The following is a 22122-nucleotide window of genomic DNA, read 5'->3' on the forward strand; positions in this document are numbered from 1 at the left end:
TTGTATTTTCGGTGAAAATATAAATTTTTCAGTTTCCTATGTCACGTTTCTGAGAGAGTTTTGTGCAACATTGCACGTGTCAGACACAAATGTTTTGTTCAAAGCTCAAAGACGTACAGAGATGCTGCAGTATTTCCTGCAGCTTCATCAGAGCCACATAAAAGATCAAACATATTTTATACTAACATCTAGCATGTACACACTCTGTCTAGACCTTTACATGTCAGCCATCAATCAAAATAAGTTGAAGGCTAAAGCAATATAGCATGTCTGCTCACACTTTTCCCCCTGAAGGATCAATTAGCTCAGGTGAGACCTAGCATAACCCCTCTGAGAGTCTCTGGAGAGCGTTAAGGTTGAAATGAAAAGCACCTGGCGGCTGTTGTGGCTCACACATGGTGCTGCCAGCAGCAACAGCAGGTCTGCGGAGCAGCTGGGACTCTCGAACACCTGACTGACACAAACAGGATGGATTGAGATTTGGGAATGGCCAGAGCTGTCAGAAAGTGTTGCTGGACGTGCAGACGGCAGGAGGGCTGCAGGAAATGTAGCATTTTTGTAGGAGTCAATATTTATGGCGTGGCTGTCAAAGCAAACGGCAATTCCTCATTCCACTTCACCGAATTAGACCTCGCTTCCCTGGGAATGGTGTGCTGTTGCTACATTTCAAACAACAGGGCAAAGTGGGGGAAATGTCGAAGCTTCAACAAAATATCAAACCTGAAGCCGTTCTGTACGTCCTGAAACCTCTGTTCAACTAACAATCACAATACGTCTTGACAATACGTCTACAATATGCAGTATCATGATTTTATTTCGATTTAAACTGAGGTATATTTAAAATTCAGGTTAAAACAAACAAAACAAAAAATAAAGAAAAAAGGGAAAAAAGAAAAAAAAAGATAAGAAATGGCTTGAAATAAATGTAAAATATTTTATTTGTATTAATTTTCAAGGCCATATTTCTCATCTAGATTACCTTACTATAAAATATGTATTTACTAGATGTACCATATAAATAAAACCATATAGACATACTGTACACAAAAAAACTAAATATGACAAAAACACAACAAAATAACTAAAACTTTAACATTAACATGAGCATTGTGTATTTAATGAAATAAAATATAATTTATATAAAAACTAATAATAGAACTATACTATAAGATACTGTACAGTATCTCAGTGATATTAAAATAACACTTTCAAATTTTTTTTTAGTTCAACTTTCACACATATATTTAATTTATACAGTACAAAATTCAAGAAAAAAAGTTCAAAATTAATTTATTAGTATAAAACATTATTGAAATATATTCAAATAAATACAATTTAATAATGCATTTCAAATATATATTGATACAAAGATCTAAAATATTGATGCAACATCATATTATTGATATGGGGTTATATGTGATTGCTTTGGCACAAACCTTGAATATACAATTCTCTCCTAACTTATAATTGGATTGAAGAGCCTAATATTTCACAATATCTTAAGATGATGAGTAAAACTCTGGAAAAAAAAAAAGGTTTGAGCTAATTAAATGAATGCACACATAATTACACATAATACATCATAACAACTGTCAATATCTAAAGTGTTGACACAAGAATGTGAGAAAAAAAAAAGTGTCATATTGAAATATGATTTTAATGCCCCAAGCGCTGCTTGGCTTACAGACTGGAAACTTAGTGACATTGTACACCTCTTTAAAATCATATTGTTTTTATTTTGACTGTAGTTATTGTTAAAGAATATAATGGGCTTCTTTGTTTCTATTCAATAACTGCATTATGAACAGCAAGAAACTCCTTGAGACAGTTTGACTGAAAACACATTACAGTGATATTAGTGGGAGATAAATTTCATGCTTTGAAGTGCTGCTGGGAATAATGAATTTGTGTGTTTTCATCCTTTCTGGTACTCGTTTACACCCCTAGGCACCGCAGTTTGCGCAGAGTAATTTCACGAGTCTAAATTACAATTTTGAGGATCATCTGGAAAGTCCTTTGCCCCGGGGACAGCGGCGGGCTCTTTGGGAGTTTTTGCTTATTCTTTTAGTCTCTGTTACAAACGCGAATGATTAATTGGAACAATCAGATGTGATAAAATGTATAAGATGAGAGAACACAGACAAGTCTTTATGTTTATCATCCAGAGAGGCGGATTTGACCCGACCCAAGCGCTATCCCTCCACATCCTGTGTTTGAGTTATGCGGTGCGTGTCTACTTCAATCAGAACTGAGACTGAGCCATCAATATCTGCTTGTTCACTTCTGTAACACTATAACCCACCGAAGTCCCTCAGCATTATATAAACTACTCACATGACCTGCGGCTGTCAGATTCTGGCTGCTGTCCTATCAACTCCAAGGTCATCTGTGAGTGTGGAAGGGGGAAGAGGAAGTCTTGTTGTGCACCTCTGGGACAGATGAAATGCAATCTGAGCCGAGTATATCCTTCTACTTCCTAAACCCCACCTTTTGACTTCAGCTCTACCTCACCTTCTTCAGAGCTGATGATTTTCTACACAAGAACTCACATCCAAAAGCTAGTTTGTACTGTCTATATACTGTAGCAAATCTAAATTACTAAACCACTCAACACACACACACACACATACACACACACACACACACACACACACACAATTTGACAGAATTAATCCAACAGAGTTTGACTAATGGCATTACTCTAATAAGCCAAAAAACTACATAGCACATAAAAATATTAGGTAAAACTTTATAAATATATTTCTCATTAGATTTAACTGCTTTCTTCAATAATGACCAGTAATTAGTGAAATCTGTCTGTCTGGTATCTCAAATAAAATAATTTATGCAATGTATTCTGGGATAGATTTTTTTCCCCTAAAATATGTAGTGCTGCATTAAACTTTGGCTAAAATGTAATTTCATTGGACATGCAATTGTTTCTTAATCGCAATTAAATGAAAATGTATTTTAGTTTCAATTTATATTAAACTTTGCAGTGCTTTTTGACACTTTATATGTGATTTTGTGTTTCTGTTGTCTTTGAAATGTGGTTTAAGTACTCCTGAATGTACTGACAAGCATTTATGGTAAAATATACCTAATTTCAATTGGAATATCTATGTATTGGATATAAATATATTTGTAATGATGAAGTTGCAGTTTAAACCATGTTAAAATATATTACCTGTAAATGTAATCTTGAACAACACATTACAATTAACATTATATTATAAAGAATACATATTATATTACAATTAATCAAGTACTTCACATACACCTAAGTATGTTATTCAACACATTAAAATAAGTGTATTTTTAAAAACACAAAATGATATTAAAACAAGGATTTAAAATGTACTTTAAAGTTAAACTTCTAATTTAACTTTTAATTATAACAAAGTGCAAAATGCAGTTACTTAAGTGTGTTAAGAGACAGAAAAAGTACTTTTTTTAGACTTTTAATATTAGTTTCATATTTCAGACAAGACCAAAGAAAACTAAATATGTAACATTTTTGTATCAAGTTTGTATAAAAAAGCACAAAGATCAGAGGGCTTAAGAAAACAGGAGGATTGGTGAGAGACACGAATTCCAGGCCTTCAGTATTTTTAGTATTTGTTTATGTATCTTTCTTCTTAAGTGTAACCTAGATTAAAGATATGCTACATAGTTTTCTCATAAACTTAACCATGATTTGCCCTGATGTCAAAAAGACAAAAATACTGCTGACTAAACTGGCCTCCCAGCACGGTAGCTGGTTTCTCAGCCTGAATAGCTGACAAGTGTCCAAAACCATCAAACCAGACCGGCATAACCAGTTGGAAGTCCAGCTAAACTTCATAGGCTGGTAGTACTCAAACACAAGCTTCTTTCCCAGGCTCGATCAGTAAGTGACCTATCAGCACATTTAAGAAGGGACCACTCCGATGCTAAAGACCTGGAATTCCTGTCTCACACCCGTCCTCCTGTTTTCTTAAGTCTTCCAATCTTCCTCATCCTGTGTGAGACAGAAGGCCATGGCCAGCTCCCCTCTCCCACCTTTCACTCTGTTTCCGTAATGGCTCGCAGCTGAAATCACAGTTCATGGCTCCTTCGTCATCAACCAAAAAAAACGCGGCCAGATTGCTCTGTTTCTTTATTATTGCAAGCTGATGCTGAGCCATTAGAGGGCTAAAGGTACCTCCATCTCACAGGACAGGCCCCGTCACTGCTGATGGGGTTTAATGGGTGCATTGTTGCCCCATTCGAAAACGGTTAATGCCTCATGTGTAGGCCATTAATCAGCTGCTCTGACGGCATTACGGCTGACTGGAAATACTGCTGGTGTTTGCTTTACTAATTGCAATTTCTAGCGAGCAAGAAGCTCTCACGTTCTCTCAAGTGAAGGTTAACTGGATATACTGTCAGGAAATGTTTCCTGGTAGGTTTAGCACAAATCAACAAGAAACATTCACTCACTCAAGACTGGTAGTGAAATTGAAGAACAAACTGGTGTGACATCATCAAAATCGAGGCAAAACAAAGTTCGTTTGGAGTTGAACTTTCCTGGAAAAGTCTGCTCCAGATGCTAAACACCTTTGAACTACCATTGGTCCGTGACGATGGCGTAATAGGTAGGCGTGGCTCTGTGGCTCCGCCTTCTTTGATTCAAAAGGTTTATTTCTTCAGTTCAATCAGTCGAGGTCAGATGCGAGATGCTTTATAGTAGAAATTGAAGTCAAATATGTTATTGAATTTCATGTTTAATACTGTAAAGCTGCTTTCTTTAAAGCAGTTTATTGTATAAAGTGCTATATAAATAAAAGTTGCATCACTTGATCTTGAGATTGGAGATCTGGTGCAAATATATCCACATCGCTATGATCCGATGCTTGCTTAACTGCTCTTTTCTCACCGCTGTTATCTTTGTCGTGTTTATTTAAGTGAAAGGAAAGCATGCTGCACATAGTTACTTATCTAAACACGTGTCTCGGCAGCATGTGTGGCATCGGGAAGTTTGCTAACACTAAACTGCTGCTCAGGTATTTCGGACTTCTTTTTACCCCTCAGCGAAGAACGAAAAAACACTTCGCCATAAGTATATCGGGGCCTTATAAGTGAACACCTGTCTTTGAACGGCACCCTGGTGACGCGAGACCCTCAGAGCCTAATCCAGCTTAGGACGTATGTTATGAAACAAGACAGGAGAGCACCAGGCCATGATGACCCTTAAGCCCCTCTCCCGCTGACACACTCTGACCGTGTACCTAACTAAGCCTCAGCATCTGATGTTTTCATTGTAGATGCTTGTGCAAATCAACGAAAATGTGATGAATACTGCTCTTTCTCTCTACCTCTCCTCTGTTCTCTAGGGCCAAATTTGGAGATGAAAGCCTTGAAAGGTATCATATTAGGAAAAAGACCAGCTGCAAATTTAATGTAACCCCCTCAACAGACTCAGCCCTGCTTTGGTCCCCATCTCCGATTTTATGACAAGAAGCCAAAAAAACAAAATATAGAGCTCATGTCTCTGGCAGGCTTCAGCCTTGGAGGAGTGCAAAAGGTTTTGTTGGTCTCTACTGTCCACTTTCATGTCGTAACATTTTATGAGACATACTTGTTGCTTTGTGTTGCTTCCAGTGAGGACGTGACTGCCATGGAGAGGACTTTAATGGTATTTTGACCCTTTTGAGGACAGAATAACAATGAAGCATGAATGAAAACACTAATGCATTGACACAGACAGACAGGTAGAGATAAATAAAAACAGAGAGATGGATGAAAAGAATAGATGGATGGATGGATGGATGGATGGATGGATGGATGGATGGATGGATGGATGGATGGATGGATGGATGGATGGATGGATGGATGGATGGATAGATAGATAGATAGATAGATAGATAGATAGATAGATAGATAGAAAAACAAAGACAGGCAGACAAGACAGGATTAGTCTTGAGAGTTTTGTTTTGATTTTTGGTGATTTTCATGTGGAACAGCAATAAACAGAAAAGCTGAAACTTGGTTTCTAGTGACGGAACAACCTTGGTGAGGACACAAACAGTAGTACAACTGTGCTTCGAGCAGAGACATCATTGGTACATCATAGTTTACTATACAAGGGGAGGTAAATGGCGGTGTATCTTAATTGTCCAAGAAATACAGAGGGGTCCTCAGCAAATTTACTAAACACAAACCACAGCAAAAACACACAAATCACGTCTTGACAATGTTTGGAATTCACATCTGTTTGGTGTATGTTTATACATGTAATTTGTGTATTTTCACACAAAAAAATGTTTACATTTCAGCTGCAGTGAAAATCTAGGTAACGAGAAACAGTTTGAGACGGATAAATCTTTTTCAGAACTCTGGTATGTGTGGAGAGGATGTTAGATTTGATTTTAAAGGGATAGTTCACCCCAAAAAAATTACCATTGTGTCATTAATTACTCACCTTCATTTCATTCCATACCCGTAGAAGAAAAATATTTTTCTTCTGTGGAAGTCAATAGATGACAAAACTCTTTGGCTACCCACATTCTTCAGAATATCTTCTTTTGCGCTCTGCAGAAGAAAGAAATGCACACAGGTATTTTAATTTGATGCTTCCATGCTGTGCTTTAATCTACATTTGCAAAAATAACAATTCCAAATAGAGCTTTGTTAGAAAATTCATAAAGCTATAAATCTGTCAAAATCTACAAACCAAATTTGTAATCTTCACAAAGCTGTTTACATTACACATTTTTCAAAATTGACCTTGTGGGCGAACAAAATCCCTCCTTTCTCTTTAAGGACGTGGTCATGTGACCTGAAGGAGGTGATGGTGAATCATTTTGATTGACGCCTGTCAGTGCAGGTGACAGCACTAGAGTCACCTACCGCAGAGTGCTGGATGCTTTCCCCCGCTCTGTCCTGCCATAATAAACCAGAACCCAACCGGCAGCCCCACTCATATGGAGCAAATTACACAGCCCGTGTTGCTATAGCCATCAAACACAGCCCCCAACACACACACACACACATGAACACATGCACGGACTCAGTGTAGTAATTTGTAACATGTCTTGTTCAATGTGATTGTCGTCAGATCAATGTGAAGTGATCACAGAGATGAGCTGTACACTCGACACACACACTTACAGTATAAAACAGAACCACACACAGAGAAATAAGCTGTCTTCACATTAGAGGAAGCTTCTGCCGAGCAGATGAGCAAATACAGACGCGCGATCATATATATTCAGCATGAAGGCCGATGACATGCAGTTAAAATAACAAAACGCAAAAAATGAACATGACACAGTGTCTACTTTACACGGCAGTAAGATAAACAGCAAGCTGCCACAAAATGAATCAAAGTCCTGCTATTAGCTGGAAAGTATAACTGCAGAAATCCTTTAAAGTGAATGGTAGATCTCATTACACACATCAAACGAAAACTTCTTGTGAATATAAATAGGTCCTATAAAAACACACCTAGCAGACACGCAGAATGAAACATGTTGTGGCAGAGCTCGGCGCAGCGCCAGAACTGACACTACTGTATTTAGATATCTTACACCAAAGATTCCCAGGATTTCATTTGTTTCTGCTGTGCATCTCTGTAATATTTAAGTCAACATTTTCCTTCATTTTAAATCTATGTATGAAGAATCATTGTTTATGGCCACCATAACCAGAGCAGGTGGAACTTGTTTCTTTAAATTTCACATAATGGGTCTATAGAAAGGCGCCAGGAACTTATTACTGGAGCCAGCACAGTTGGAAGATGCTTACTCTAAGTGACCTGCAATGCATTCATGGTACATGAATTTTGCAACTCAGGCACAAATGGAAAAAACGAACCTGTGGTAACATTTCTGCAAAATGATATTAAATTGCTTCTTGCACGTGTTTCTTGACACTTTCAAAGTGTGCAGTGCAGTGCTGTACCAGGTGTGCTACTTAGCAAGTTTACTACATCAGAAAAGCCATATAATGGAGCTGAGTATGTGATAAAAATGTTTTAAGGTCATAACATAGCATTGTGGATGGAACGTTGATGCTATTTTACTGCCTTTAGTGTTAATTTCAGCTGGAAACTGTAGTGAACTGTATGTAAAAGTGTGTTTTTGGGGGTTTTGCAGCAATGTAGTTAGATGCACGCTTTTTCTATGTTGCTATTTTATTCATTCATTGATTACGGTTGATTAAAAACCACAAAATTGGCATTGCTTGCGTCTTGAAAAGTTTGTCAATATTTCGCCAATATTTGAAAGGAACGTGGAAAATATGTACAATATCAGCCAGACATTTGAACACACCTTTAGTATTACTGTTATACCTCTGAAACAATAATGGAAAGAAACACATTATCTTTAATAAGATCCCTACCTTGAGGTTGGTTACTAACAATATTTAGGAGTGTTTAAATGCATCTCTATGGTCACTGCGCAGTTCAAGCTAAATAAATAACTAGATTGGAGGTTGCCACCCACCTGCTTTTGCAGATGATCTCCTGGGGCACACCACTCCCCTCTCCTCTCTTTTAATTCCCTTCTTTTTTAATCTTTCATTGATCTTTAATGCCTGTCATTAAGCATTCATTTAACACTCGCGAGTGAAGCGTGATTAAACCATCTTTAGAGTTCTGGGTTTGTCTTATATCCTGTAATTAATGAAGGATAACTGCAGTGACTGCAGACTGGAGGACAGAGCTTACAGTCATCAGAACAAAAGCTTCCATCTGCTTTAATGACTGAGCTTAATATCAGCCTGTACTGTATCCTCTCCTATACCTGGCGCCTTCCACTATACCGTGATGACGTGGCCTCATTTTCGGTGCACACATGACAGTGACTTTACATCTGAAAAATACGGGCGTACAAATTTTTTTAAAGAGTTTTCATGGATCAGACAGATCAAAAGGACTCTTCTTTGAGTTTGTCAAGCTTTAATTTGTGATGTAACCAAAATCACTGGGAAAGAGTATAAAAATCTGACTTTCTGTGAGATAAAAATCTTACTTTTATTTTCATGGTCTAGCTGTAAGCCAAGGGTAGCTTTAAGTCATGCACTGTTTGCAAAGCTTGCCTCTGAAGTCACACGCCGTCAACCTTAAAGGGGTCGTATCATAAGCAATCACATTTTCCTTGATATTTTGAGATAAAAAGGCTTGTACTATGAAAACATACCATAACTTTCAAAACTCCAAGCTGCAAAACGTCTATGACGTCAGATGCTTGACAAAGGATCATCCATGTTTACACATCATTGATGTCTGTTGGATGGTCAGAAACTTAAGACACCCCGTCATATGGGAAATTGACAGAGAAAGTAGAACAGGTTGTATTTCTCAACTAAATAATGACTAGGGATGTACTCTAATACATATACTTTATTCAGAAAGGCATGAACATGACTTTAAAATGAGTAAAGAATTCTTCCAAATAATAGGGGAGTAAAAAATTGTTAGACAAGCACAAAATTAAACTCCCCTTAAAAGAGATGTATTGTGAACTTAAAATTCTGAGAAAAACACTCAAGATATAAAAAAAACAAAAAAAAATTGGAGGGAAAAATTGCAATACATTCACTCGGAATTGCGAGAAATTGTGAGATAAAAAGTGCATTTAACCCTGTATTTTATTCTGTGGTAGAAATGGGCTTCTATCCAACTATGTTAGTCTGCTGAAATCACTTTAAGACTTAATGCATGTATCTTATATACTGTATTGAAAGTTCCAATCCCAGATATAGAAACTTAATCTTGTCATTGCAGGAGATACAGGTACATAAAATCTGACTAATATATGAAAAAAATTAAATATATATTTTTCACACACAAGCTTAAGTGATTAAAAAGTGTTAATCTTTAAAGAATGCCCCAAAGACACATTTGCATCTGTGTTTTACTTCAGATATAATCTCCTTTCTTCTGTAGATATTGTCAAAACAATATATCAGCAAATGGAGTGATATGTGCAAATGTCTATCATCAGACAGCATGCTGATATTACAGTCACAATGTCAGACGCAGATAAACACACTTAGATTTGCACCTACGTAAAAACCTACACCCTACCCATGTGTTTGCAGATAACCTCTTCTCCTTTCTCTTCTCTCCTCATCTTTTCTTTACCAAAGATAGTGCCACCTGGAAAGATTGGATGTCGAAATGCATCCAATCAATGCCGTTCACAGCAACCCTCATTTTGATTCTCTTTAGTAACCAAAACATGGTAACACACTGCATTTAGTCGAGGAGATTTTCATTGTACCGTGACTTCAACTGTCTGGATATCTCTGAAACTTCATGTCAGATTAGACTGAATGTTTTTTTTTTTTATCTCCTCACGGATTCTTTTTGTTATTAGATATACCTTATATGTGAAAATTTCCTATAAGATAATTAGACCGCTCACAGCTTTTTGAAATGAAAACTAAATGCACATGCTTACAGTGTTCAATCACTAATAGCCAACATTCATACTAATAGACATATCAGCAATTTCTGTATTACCATTTTTCACATTGTAAAACTGTAGTAAACTCATCTAAATCTAAAATATCACAAACTGATGCAAGAATTTTAAGTATTTTAGTCAGTCAATACTATTAGTTTGTAGAGTAGCCAATCATAAATAACTTTTCAATGTAGCTTCCACAACACTGGCTCGCGAAATCAAAGTTAGGACAATTTTGGTACGGGGAATCAGTCTTAAATCTTATCTGTTTTACTGAAATGTAAATTTTTGGTTATTCTTATCAGAGGTTTAAGACAGCAAAGACATATTACCGGATTTTTTTTTTTTTTTTAAATCTGCCTTCTCACACAAGTGCCCACATGGGACAGAGTGTGAGCACTGTGATAAAGATCTGAGTAAATGCCATAAAATCAATCCAATTTTTTTTTACAAGAGAATCAAAAGGGGCTGTGCGCAGCCTATTTCCGTACAGGTCAGAGTTTATAGTGATGATAAATACATATTCGAGAAGACAAGGTCACTTTCAGGGAGCTGGCGAGAGTTCGGATTTCAAAGCCAGAGGAAGTGCAGTCACAACGTGTACATTTTTCCATTTGCAGATCCTCCTCAGGCCAGGACCTAATCAAAAATGATTTAGCTATAGAAACGTTTTCCATCGTGCTGTGAAATTGATATCGCAGGAAACTGTATTGCAAATAATTTGACCCAGTTCTTAGGCTTTTAAAGCCAATGATATTTTCACCAGTCAGAGAATTCTTCAGATTCAATTGTTCAATAATGCAATACATATGTGGTTTGTTCAAGTAATCACTGTTTGTGCATGTTTATATTTGCCATTGTTTTGCAGTGTGCTTGTGGTAATTGCAAACATGAAGAATTTAACAGGTAGGCAATGAAAGTGAGCTCTTTTAAAGCTATCTCTAACTAACTAAACTAACTGCTAGCTGCAATCATCATTACATTTGCTAAAATGTTTAAAGCTGAACTTTTTTTTCAATGTTAAAATACCATTTATATATACATCCTTACCAGCCCAACATAGAAACATTGTTTAATAGTGTTTTTTGAAGCAGTGCTATTAGTTTTTCCAACCAATAGCAGACAGGGAAAGTGTTTGGGAAACCTGTTTGAAAACAGTCATTTATTCCGTTTTGCACTTCAGCTGTGCCTGGGATTTACATTTCTTGAGTGACAGGCGTTTCAATTTTGCTGAAATCTGAAAAAACTTTTTACCCTTTTTATTTTGCTGGAATAGATTCCATGTGGATGAGGAAAACACTTTATAATTCAAATTCCTCATTGATACATCCATGAGATGAAAGTAAATGAGAATACATTGAGTTGAACCAATATGAGTCCCATCAAGGCCTTATTTTTCTTCCTCTGCAAACAATTCTTCTCTGAAACTCAACTGTAATTACCTCTCCACGAACAAACCAAAAATTAAAAAAAGACGAGTATGATTAAAGTTTTACGGTATTTTGGCCCCCAATGAGGCATCTAACAGAACACAGATGTGCTGTAGGGGCCTAACACTAACCAGCCATCCCAAAGTTTTTTGCCTCTGACTTCTGCTGCTTGTTGTCAACACAGCTTTCAGTGGTCTAATGACAACGGCCAGCCTTCACCTTTTTACACACACTATCTGCAACACAGCCGATTCTTGTAAACTACTCCCCATAAACATGCGGTTGCTGCTTTATGAGGTCGCAATTGATGCTAAAAATGGACTGGAACTGCAACAATAGAGCTGTTAGTAGGTTGTGATTGCACTTTTTGACAACCAAACGTGTCCTGACACTTAATTTTAACAAACATCTGTGGTAAAGTTGCAGTATGAAAAAGCTCAGCTCACACTTCATTTGATGCAGACTTTTATTGTTTGGACTGATTTAGACAGATGTTGGAGATCCCACATTACAGCAAGTAAATATGCCTTATGTAACTTGCATCCAACAAAATGCATTAATTCTGTTTTGAAAAACTGTTTTTGAGTTTTACTCCATTTGGTTTGAAGATCACTTTAGAGCTAAATCCCAACATGTATCGAAGCTTTTGAAATGGTTGCCACCAATAGCATATTTTTCTCATTCACACCTTCCTTAATCTAACTTTTCAGTGGAGTGTTGAGGGCAGTTTGGACAATTTTGGACTCAGAGCAAAGACTAGTAAGTCTGGCACAGGTTATTAGAGAAGGGTTCAAAGAGGTTCTGTTTAATGTTTAGTGTCTGTTAGGCTGTTTTCACACTTGGTTTGATTGCTTGTTCTGAACCTGAGTTTGATTCCACTCCCCTCATCCTGCCTCCACTGGTCTCTTTTCATGTTGTCAAGTCAAGTCAAGTCAAGTCAGCTTTATTGTCAATTCTTCCACATGTACAGCACATACATACAGAGAATTGAAATTGCATTACTCTCAGACCCTTGGTGCATACAGTTAACATTAAACACGTTCAGATACAGATAAATACAGTTTAAACATATGTACATACAACTATACAAATATACAAATGAGGATATTGTAGAAAAAAATAAGAATTAGATCGATAAAGTGGCATAAGGCGCATGGCAGATAGAGTGCAAAACCAGTTAAATAAAAACAACGCTGTGTAGATATATTTGTAGTGCAAAAGTGCTTATCAGTCTGAGGACATTGTAGAAAATAAAAAAAGAGAGATAGATAAAGTGCATAAGGCACATGGCAGAATAGATGGAGTGCAAACCAGTTGAATGTACAAAAACAAAACTGTGCAGATTTGTTTTGTTTTGTTTTGTTTTGTTTTGTTATGAGTGTAGTGCAAGAAGAGCTTATCAGTCTGTTAAAGTGACAAGTCGAAGTGACTGTTCGGATAGATTTTTGTCAGACTATCCGAAGAGGTAATTTGCAGTCAATGTTGGATGGGTAGTGATCAGCCAATGCTGCACAAGTGACAGGTGCCGGTCACAGTTTGTTGGTCGGTGGGGGGGGTGTCACAGAGTCAGAGTTCCTAGTGTGTTGCTGTGTTAAATGGGGGTGAAAGAGGGGAGGGGGGGCAAGGACGGAAGGGAGTTCAGCTTCCTGACAGCCTGATGTATGAAGCTGTCCTTCAGTCTGCTGGTCCTCGCCTGGAGACTCCGCAGTCTCCTCCCTGATGGCAGCAGACTGAAGAAGCTGTGTGTCGGGTGGGTGGGATCGCCTGCAATGCGGAGGGCTTTGCGGGTGAGACGGGTGCTGTAGATGTCCTGGAGGGAGGGGAGAGAGACACCAACGATCTTCTCAGCTGCTCTCACTATGCGTTGAAGTGACTTGCGGCAGGATGCGTTGAAGTGACTTGCGGCAGGATGCGTTGCAATCGCCATACCACACAGTGATGCAGCTGGTTAGGATGCTCTCGATGGTGTCTCTGTAGAAGGTGCACATGATGGGGGCCGGGGCTCTGGCTCTTCTGAGTTTGCGGAGGAAGTAGAGACGCTGCTGTGCTTTCTTGGCCAGTGCTACAGTGTTGTTAGTCCAGGAGAGGTCCTCTGTGATGTGCACACCCAGGAACTTGGTGCTGCTCACTCTCTCCACAGTCGCACCGTTGATGGTCAGAGGGGCATGCTGAGTGTGTACTCTCCTGAAGTCAACAACAATCTCCTTCGTCTTCTTCACATTCAGAGAGAGATTGTTGTCACTGCACCACCCGGCCAGGCGGCTCACCTCGCTCCTGTAGTTTGTCTCATCTCTGTTGCTGATGAGACCCACCACAGTCGTGTCATCCGCAAACTTAATGAAAATGTTGGAGTTGTGTGATGGTGTGCAGTCGTGGGTCAGCAGAGTGAAGAGGAGGGGGCTCAGCACACATCCTTGGGGGGCCCCAGTGTTCAGTGTGATGGTGCTGGATGTGTTACTGCCGACCCGTACTGCTTGAGGTCTCCCGGTCAGGAAGTCCAACAGCCAGTTGCACAGAGAGGTATTGAGTCCCAGCTGGGCCAGTTTGTGAGTGAGCTGTTGAGGGATGATTGTGTTGAATGCTGAACTGAAGTCTATGAACAGCATCCTGACATATGAGTCTTTTTTCTCCAGATGTGTGAGGGCTTGGTGGAGGGCAGTGGTGATGGCATCATCGGTCGAGCGGTTGGACCTATATGCAAACTGGAAGGGGTCCAGGGAGGGGGGAGGGGGGGAGGGGGGGGGCAGACTTGATGTGGTGCAAGACTAGCCGTTCAAAGCACTTCATGAGGATGAGAGTGAGTGCTATTGGACGGTAGTCATTGAAGCAGGATGGAGATGACTTCTTAGGGACTGGAATGATGGTGGTAGCTTTGAAGCATGTGGGCACAACAGCCTGATTTATTGAGATGTTGAAGATGTCTGTGAAGACCTCAGTGAGTTCCACTGCACAGTCTCTCAGTACACGCCCAGGAATGTTGTCAGGACCCGGAGCTTTGCGTGCATTGATCCTGCTGAGGGATCTCCTCACACTGTCCGGGGACAGCGTCATCACCTGGTCACCGGGAGGAGGTGGAGTCTTCTGTGCAGTGGTGCTGTTTTGTGCCTCAAAGCGAGCAAAGAAGGCATTCAGCTCGTTCAGCAGGGGGATGGTGTTGTCACAGGTCTGTGGTGGGGGCTTGTAATCCGTAATGGTCTGTATCCCCTGCCACAGGCTCCGCGTGTCTCTGCTGTCGCTGAAACGATGGGCTATCCTCCTGGAGTCTCTTGGCCTCTTTGATGCCGCGGGATAGGTTGGCCCTAGCTGTCTTCAGGCCCTCCTCATCTCCAGCTCTAAAGGCAGCGTTCCGAGCCTTCAGAAGTCTGTAGACCTCCCCTGTCATCCACGGCTTCTGGTTGGCCCGGACAGTGATGGACTTTGTGACTGTTACATCATCAATGCACTTGGAGATGTAGGCAGTAACAGTCTCTGAGTACTCTTGGAGGTCTGTAGTATTGTTGTATGTGGCAGCCTGTTTAAACATATTCCAGTCAGTGGTGTCAAAGCAGTCTTGAAGTGCCTCTGACGACCCTTCCGGCCACACTTGAATCTGTTTGTGAACTGGTTTGGTGACTTTAACGAGCGGTCTGTATGCAGGCATTAGCATGACAGTGATGTGGTCTGAGGCTCCGAGGTGGGGGAGGGGGAGGGCCTTGTAAGCTCCTCTCTGGGTGGTGTAAACAAAGTCCAGAGTGTTTTTTCCCCTTGTTGGAAAGTCTATGTGTTGGTGAATTTTTGGGAACACACGCTTTAAGTCTGCGTGATTGAAATCCCCAGTCAAGATAAGAAAAGCATCTGGGTGGGCTGTCTGCTGCTCACTGGTGTGCTGGTACAGATCATTTAGTGCCTCACTCCTGTTGTTGTTGCTGGAGCTGGGAGGGATGTATACAGCAACGAGCAGTATGGCTGTATATTCCCTCGGTAGATAGAACGGCCGGCACTTAATAATCATAAACTCCACCAGGGGTGAGCAGTGTTTGCAGACCACAACAGCGTCGCGACACCATGCATCATTGATGTAAACACAGAGACCGCCGCCGCGGATCTTACCTCCCTCGACGAGAGCTCTGTCAGCTTGATAGCATGTTAGCTGGTTGAGCTGTATGGCATGGTTATTGTATTATTGGGTTTGAGGTAGCATGTGTAGATTAGGGGTGGTCAACATCAGTTCTGAAGAGCCACAGTCCTCCTCCAACCTTGATAAGAACTGTAGCTCTATAGTAACTCTTTGACCTTGATTAGCTTGTTCAGGTGTGTTTGATTAGGGTTGGAGCTGAACTCTGCTGGATTGTGTCTCCCTTACCCCCTTTCCACCAGCTGGAACCAGGTGCTAGTTCAGAGCCAGTGCTATAGCCGGTTCTTAGTTGGTTCGACTGGCGAACCTTTTAAGAACCGGTTGCTTTTCCACAGGCTAGAGAGCCAATACAGAGCCAGGTCTTAATATGTTTCATGTTTCGGTTCACTAGCGGGGCACAACAGGCTTGTTCGAGGTGCATCAGCGCCACACAGACCAATCGATCGATCGGCACACAACACACTAAAGCACCGCGAGAGCGATCCAAAAGCATAAAGAGTAGTCTGCTTTCCAGTCTCTCCCGCATCACCCCAATGCCTCACACCTAACGGTCCGCGCAGCGCCGATCCATCCCGAACAAGCCTAAACAAACTATCAACAATGGTGGACGTTGCGTTGCTATTGATGTTCATGGCTTTGCGAACCTACATCGGCATCCAAACACCAAGACTAAAACGTGTTCGCATTTAGCTGCTATTTCAAATATAGCGGTCCAAAGTTTCTGTTCGTCTTGTTGGTCACGGTAACCATGCCCCCAGCCCCTGACGCAAGTGGTTCTTCCTTCTAGCCCAGCAATGTTTTGGTGTTACTTACGAACCGCTTTTCCTGGTTCGGAGCTGGTGCTTTGGGTGTCAAAAACAAAGAACAAAGAACAGGTTTGAAACTAGGCTCTGGCTCCTGGCTCTGGAACTGCCTTGGTGGAAAAGGGGTACCTGGGACCAATGTTGGACACTGCTGGTGTAGTAGTAGATCACCAGCATCTGCCCAAATCATTCATGAGACTACCACTGTGAGCAATCAGTTAACAACTCAGGTCAAACTGATGCCAATGTTTCATTCTCCAAAGGCAATTTATTCTGAGACAAGCTGCACAGAATACTAAAATACTACTCCTAAAACTTGACTAGGTTATCAACAGAGCATTGGTAGCCAACCCCGCTCCTGGTGGGCTAAAGCAGAGTTCAGTTCCAACCCTAAACAAACACACCTAAATGTAATAAAGGTGTTCAGGATTACTTGATGACATAGGGCAGGTGTGTTGTAACAGTAAGGTAGACCTCCAGGAGCAGGTTTGGCTACCTCTGCAAAAGAGGCTCACAGATTCAATTTAGCATGGATTGGGTTTGTATTGGCTACAAATAATACCAGTTCACATGACTCAAACCAGACCAATTTTCCAAGTAACTAAGGGCTGCGATTTGCTAGAGCACACCACTGTTCAGAAGACCATTTGCACACCAACCAAATGAAGCAAGGACCAATGTCAAACAGAAGTCTGCATTAAAATATCTAGTGCAGGGGTGTCCAGTTGTGCTCATGGAGAGTAATTGTCCAGTTGAGAAATTTCCAGACGGGTGTGATGGGGCAAGTTGGAGCTAAAATCTGCGTGACAATGGCCCTCCAGGAGAAGGGTCAGAAACCACTGCTCTAGTGAGAAACACTTCATATACAGAAATGAAATTCCAATTTGTGCATATCTTCCACTGAGTGATGAAATCCTACTGGATTTGTCTTTCTGTGTATACATGCATCAAAATGTAATTGCACTGAGATATTAATCTCATTTTGTTCCCATGGCCAGATTCAATTTAGAAGACTTTACAAACATTCCTAATATTCATAACAATACACTCATCATTTCTCAGAAGAATATACAAGATGTTGACACAAGTGGCTTAAGAAAATTAGCATTAAAGCCATGTTTGTCTGTAATGTGAGAGAATACATAAAGCAGAAAGCTCCAGTGTTTAGATACATGACTGAATTATAACGAGGGATAAAAGTTGACCGCAGGGCTGGCACGAGCTTTCAGCAGAACAGCTTGCTGTGGTACGTGCCTGAAACCTCATCCGACACGCATGTGAAACCATCACTGGCCTATTTACACGGGGTGAACCGCTAAGCTTCACAGCCTCCAAATCTGACACTTTTATTTTTGCCTTCCCCAGCCCCTCCATCCCCCTGCTTTATTTCCCTCTGTCTCTTGCCCTGCGCAAAACAAATGTTTGTGAAAGAGTGGCGGCACACGGTCTTACCAGAAATAGAGTCGACGGATGGGAGTGTGGTCTGGCACAACATGAAGAGATAGCCATTAAAAACCTCAGAGTCTTAATGGCTCAATGGTGGAAGACGGTAGTGTGTGTGAGCGCATAAGAGAGTGTGATCTGTCAGGCCTTGACATAGACCCAATTCTGGGTTTTGTCATTCTGCTTTCTGGGCTCGTGTGGCCCTTAATGTGCCTGTATACAACACGGTTGCTGCTTTGCCAGAGCTGTCGCACCCATCACATTAGCTAAGCTGACTTACATGCTAAACATTGGCAGCAATTCTCAAAACTTTCATCTTGTCACACAAAAAGAACCGTTTGGAGTACATGAGGAGATTGAGGCTACCCCGGCAGGATGGAGCAACTTTGAGGTATGGGTGGTCCTGTTTAGCCTGTCATGACTCCTTGTGAGGCTTCGACAGACTTTCCTCAAACTCTGCCACCCAGGAAAAAACAGGCACGAACACTTATTAAGTGATTTGTTTGATAAACAAATTGATTAGTCCGGATGGGTGAGCCTACAGCTGGTTGATATTTGCTCTCACTCTCTCTGGGAGCGTCTTTCCTGTGTCTTGAGTACTTTCAGAGGTAGCTATCAGCCATGATGCTCTGCTTGGCTGTGGTTGTGTATGCATTATACAGCAATTTTCTAAGGGGTCAATTGAAATTTTGGTAGATAACTTAAAGGATGATTTGTTTAAATGACTCAAATTGGATTTTGGCACCTATAGGCCACTTTTGGCATTGAACGCATCATGTGGGTATGATTACCTCAGCGGAACATAATGTCTGTTTAAGACTGTCTGCTTGGCATCAGGTGACATTGTACTCTCTGACTACATTATATTCTTGTTTGAAAACACCATTTCGCGTTTTAGTAAACACGTCCAACTCAAATAATTTGCGCACTGATTGTACCGTGAGGCCCTCGAACAATACTAAGGTCTGACAACATACCGTAGAGTAAATTTTCCACTTCAAAAGCAACTCTAACCATTTTATCTTTGGCCATTGTGTATAAATTCACTTGTACTATGACATGTTTGTTGCCACAGGAGGCAAAAGGAGCTTAGAGCGCATTCATATCTTGGCTCCGTTTTCAAAATGTGTTGACGTGTTTGGAGACCATACAAAAGAGAGATTTCTGTACATGAGCAGTAAAGACCAGCGACCAGAGAGATCTGAACCCCAGCTGCTGTGGGTCTTCCTTCCAAGGAGATCTCTCACTTTTGTTTTCACCATGAGCTCTTGAGCGCACACACATGCATACTTGTCTTTATGAATTCACCAGATTCTCTTCTCTCTGTTAGAGTCATCAATGCGTTGGACTGCAAATGAACCAAACCACTTCTTTTGTCCTTCCACAGGAGACTCTCGGGCAACCACCTGAGACACATCCCTGGCCCCGTGCTCCAAGGCCTCTACAACCTCAAAGTCCTGTAAGTAACGAAAGACAGAAAGAGCGAGAGCGTTTTTGTTTCAGTTAATGCTTCTGTGGAAAATAACATTCAGGGTGATTCATTCTGAAAAAAAAGACTTTTGTTGCAGTATCACACACTGCGAAATTAGAAACAGAACTTCTGACAGGTGATGATTCAGGTTTTGCTTTGCGGTGAATGGTCACTGAGCTGTTCTTTATGCATGGGTGTTTGTTGATGGTTTCAGATCAGATTGACAGATTTAAATTTTATTGACTGACTTAAACCCAGTTGATGGAATTGAATATGACAGACAAAAAACAGGCATGGAACAACTTCATTCATGCCAACATGCATCTCAAAATTTCCACACAGGATTAAGTGCACCTTTCCATGCCATCCTGGAAGCCACAGTAAATTTGCCCTGTACCGTCATTCAACAATCCAGTGACGTTTTGTTTTTGTTTTGTTTTGTTTTTTGTTTTATTTTATTGAAAACCACAAAATTGCCCTACCACATCAAATAATTTCTAGATTTACATTTTAGTAGGTTACTGAGAACATGGATATAATTTAGTTCAGTTTAACATTTAATATCCTCTCCCTTGTATTGAAAACAACATAATTGTAATTGTCAGAGATCTTATTTCAGTGGTCAATGTAGACAAAAAGGGATTGGGTTGGGTATAACAATAGTTACAAATTGTCTCTGTTTGCTTTCTGTGCCCCATTGTGTTTTGTACAACAACGTATTCAACAACTGAACTTGTCTGAGGCACGAGTACCTGACCTCCTGACATTTAAACTAATGTTCAGTTTTCAGTGAACCAGTTGGAAAACATGAAAAACATAACACAAATATTACATCAAAAACATCTGTTAGTGAAAATATGACATAACTGAAAGTGCAGAGGAGATGAATACGTACTTTGTGGCATTTGAATGACAAAATAATAGAGGCTTGTTCACAACATTATAAAGACTGCTGGACATTTTAAGTCTAGATTCGCAATGGCTATGGTGGCACCGTGATTTCCTTGATAAGGGCATCCTGCCCACAAAGGCGTATTTATTCCTTCAAACACTAGCAATTCTCTGCTGCGTGGTCAAATGTCAGGAGTTTCATTTGATTGGACATGATAAAGCTGTCTGCCTTGTAATTAAACCTCAACGTCTGTGGCCGCGTGCTCTCACGTTGGAATAATTTTCTTTGTTCAGAGAGCTCAGTGTCATTGTTCTACCACTTCCTGTTTCATTCGTTCTTTTATTCCACGAGTCCTGTGAGCATGACCTCAGTGGCCCACCCAAGCAGTTTCTCCCCCTCATTCTATTTTGTCTTGTTCAGTCTCTCTGCCCCACCCATGTTCTGGTTTTGTCCACTGAAAAGTGCACCACACAGTACCTGAAATCATATCTCCTGACTGATTGATGTTAGCGACAGGTAACCTCATCGGCAGTAAGCTGGACAACTCCTGTGCCCTGAAGCCATACTGACATGCTCTATTTAATAAAAAGGCCTTTTTAGTCTATTTTTTGACAAGTGTCAATGCTCAACTATACCACCCAGGAAACACATATGGAACTGACTAGTGGTGACTTTTTTATATATACATTTTGTTAATACAAAGAGAAGGCCACCCATTGCCACTACTAGTATTATTATTATTTAAATTTTGTATTTTTTTTTACAATCACATTTAGTGTTTTAAAATGTTTAATATTCACCAGAGCAGAATTGATCATCTTTCTAATTTTCATTTACGGTCTCTTTGCAGGATGTTGCAGAATAACCAGTTAGAGAGATTGCCCAGTGAAGACCCTTGGGAATTACCCAATTTGCTCTCTCTGTAAGTATCACATAGTTCAAGTGATCAAAAGCAAACTTGGGCTGTTACAGATTTACATGAAACAATGGTGTATATTAATGCGACATTGGATAGGCTGACATGCCAAGCGCAGACCTCCTGGTTGTGACCACAGCTTCAAGCTTAACAGCTGGAATAAAATGGATTCACATGATTCAAAGATTGGTCTCATGTGAAATGTTATTCCGCTTATAATATGCTCCCATTGTACAACAAAATAAATCTAAATGGAAGTGTAACTGTTTGTCCAGGAACATTTACATTATCAAGAATTGTGAATCAAATATTACATCATAAGCACAGAACACAATAAACGATTTAGCACCCCTCTATCAGATAAGGTCTCTAGCAGTAGTTATTTGGTCTACAGTGCAATCTAGTTATGAGGTAACTCTTGGCATTTCTCTGTAATAGAGTTGATGCAAGAAAGCCCAGTTATTTATATGCCTATTAGGACCATTAGACCCTTCAAGTCAAGTCACCTTTATGTATATAGCGCTTTTAACAATGTAAATTGTGTCAAAGCATCTGCACAATATCAAAAAAGGAAAATAGTGTGTCAATAATGTAAAATTTTCAGTTAAAGGCATTTC

General features: G+C 40.2%; 2 protein-coding genes across 2 annotated transcripts in view; both read left to right on the forward strand.

The window, feature by feature from the left end:
* Positions 1–22122, forward strand: part of LOC306859737 (uncharacterized protein) — a 708874-nt gene that overhangs the window by 660706 nt on the left and 26046 nt on the right. The window lies entirely within an intron of this gene.
* LOC306859728 (leucine-rich repeat-containing G-protein coupled receptor 6) overlaps positions 1–22122 on the forward strand; it is an 85889-nt gene that overhangs the window by 42114 nt on the left and 21653 nt on the right. The window contains exons 3-4 of the mRNA XM_079400950.1: positions 19614–19685; positions 21440–21511. Of these exons, the coding sequence (XP_079257076.1) occupies positions 19614–19685; positions 21440–21511 (144 nt within the window). The remainder of the gene's footprint in view (positions 1–19613; positions 19686–21439; positions 21512–22122) is intronic.

Source organism: Barbus barbus, assembly GCF_936440315.1.
Source record: "Barbus barbus genome assembly, chromosome: 40".
Lineage (NCBI taxonomy): Eukaryota > Metazoa > Chordata > Actinopteri > Cypriniformes > Cyprinidae > Barbus > Barbus barbus.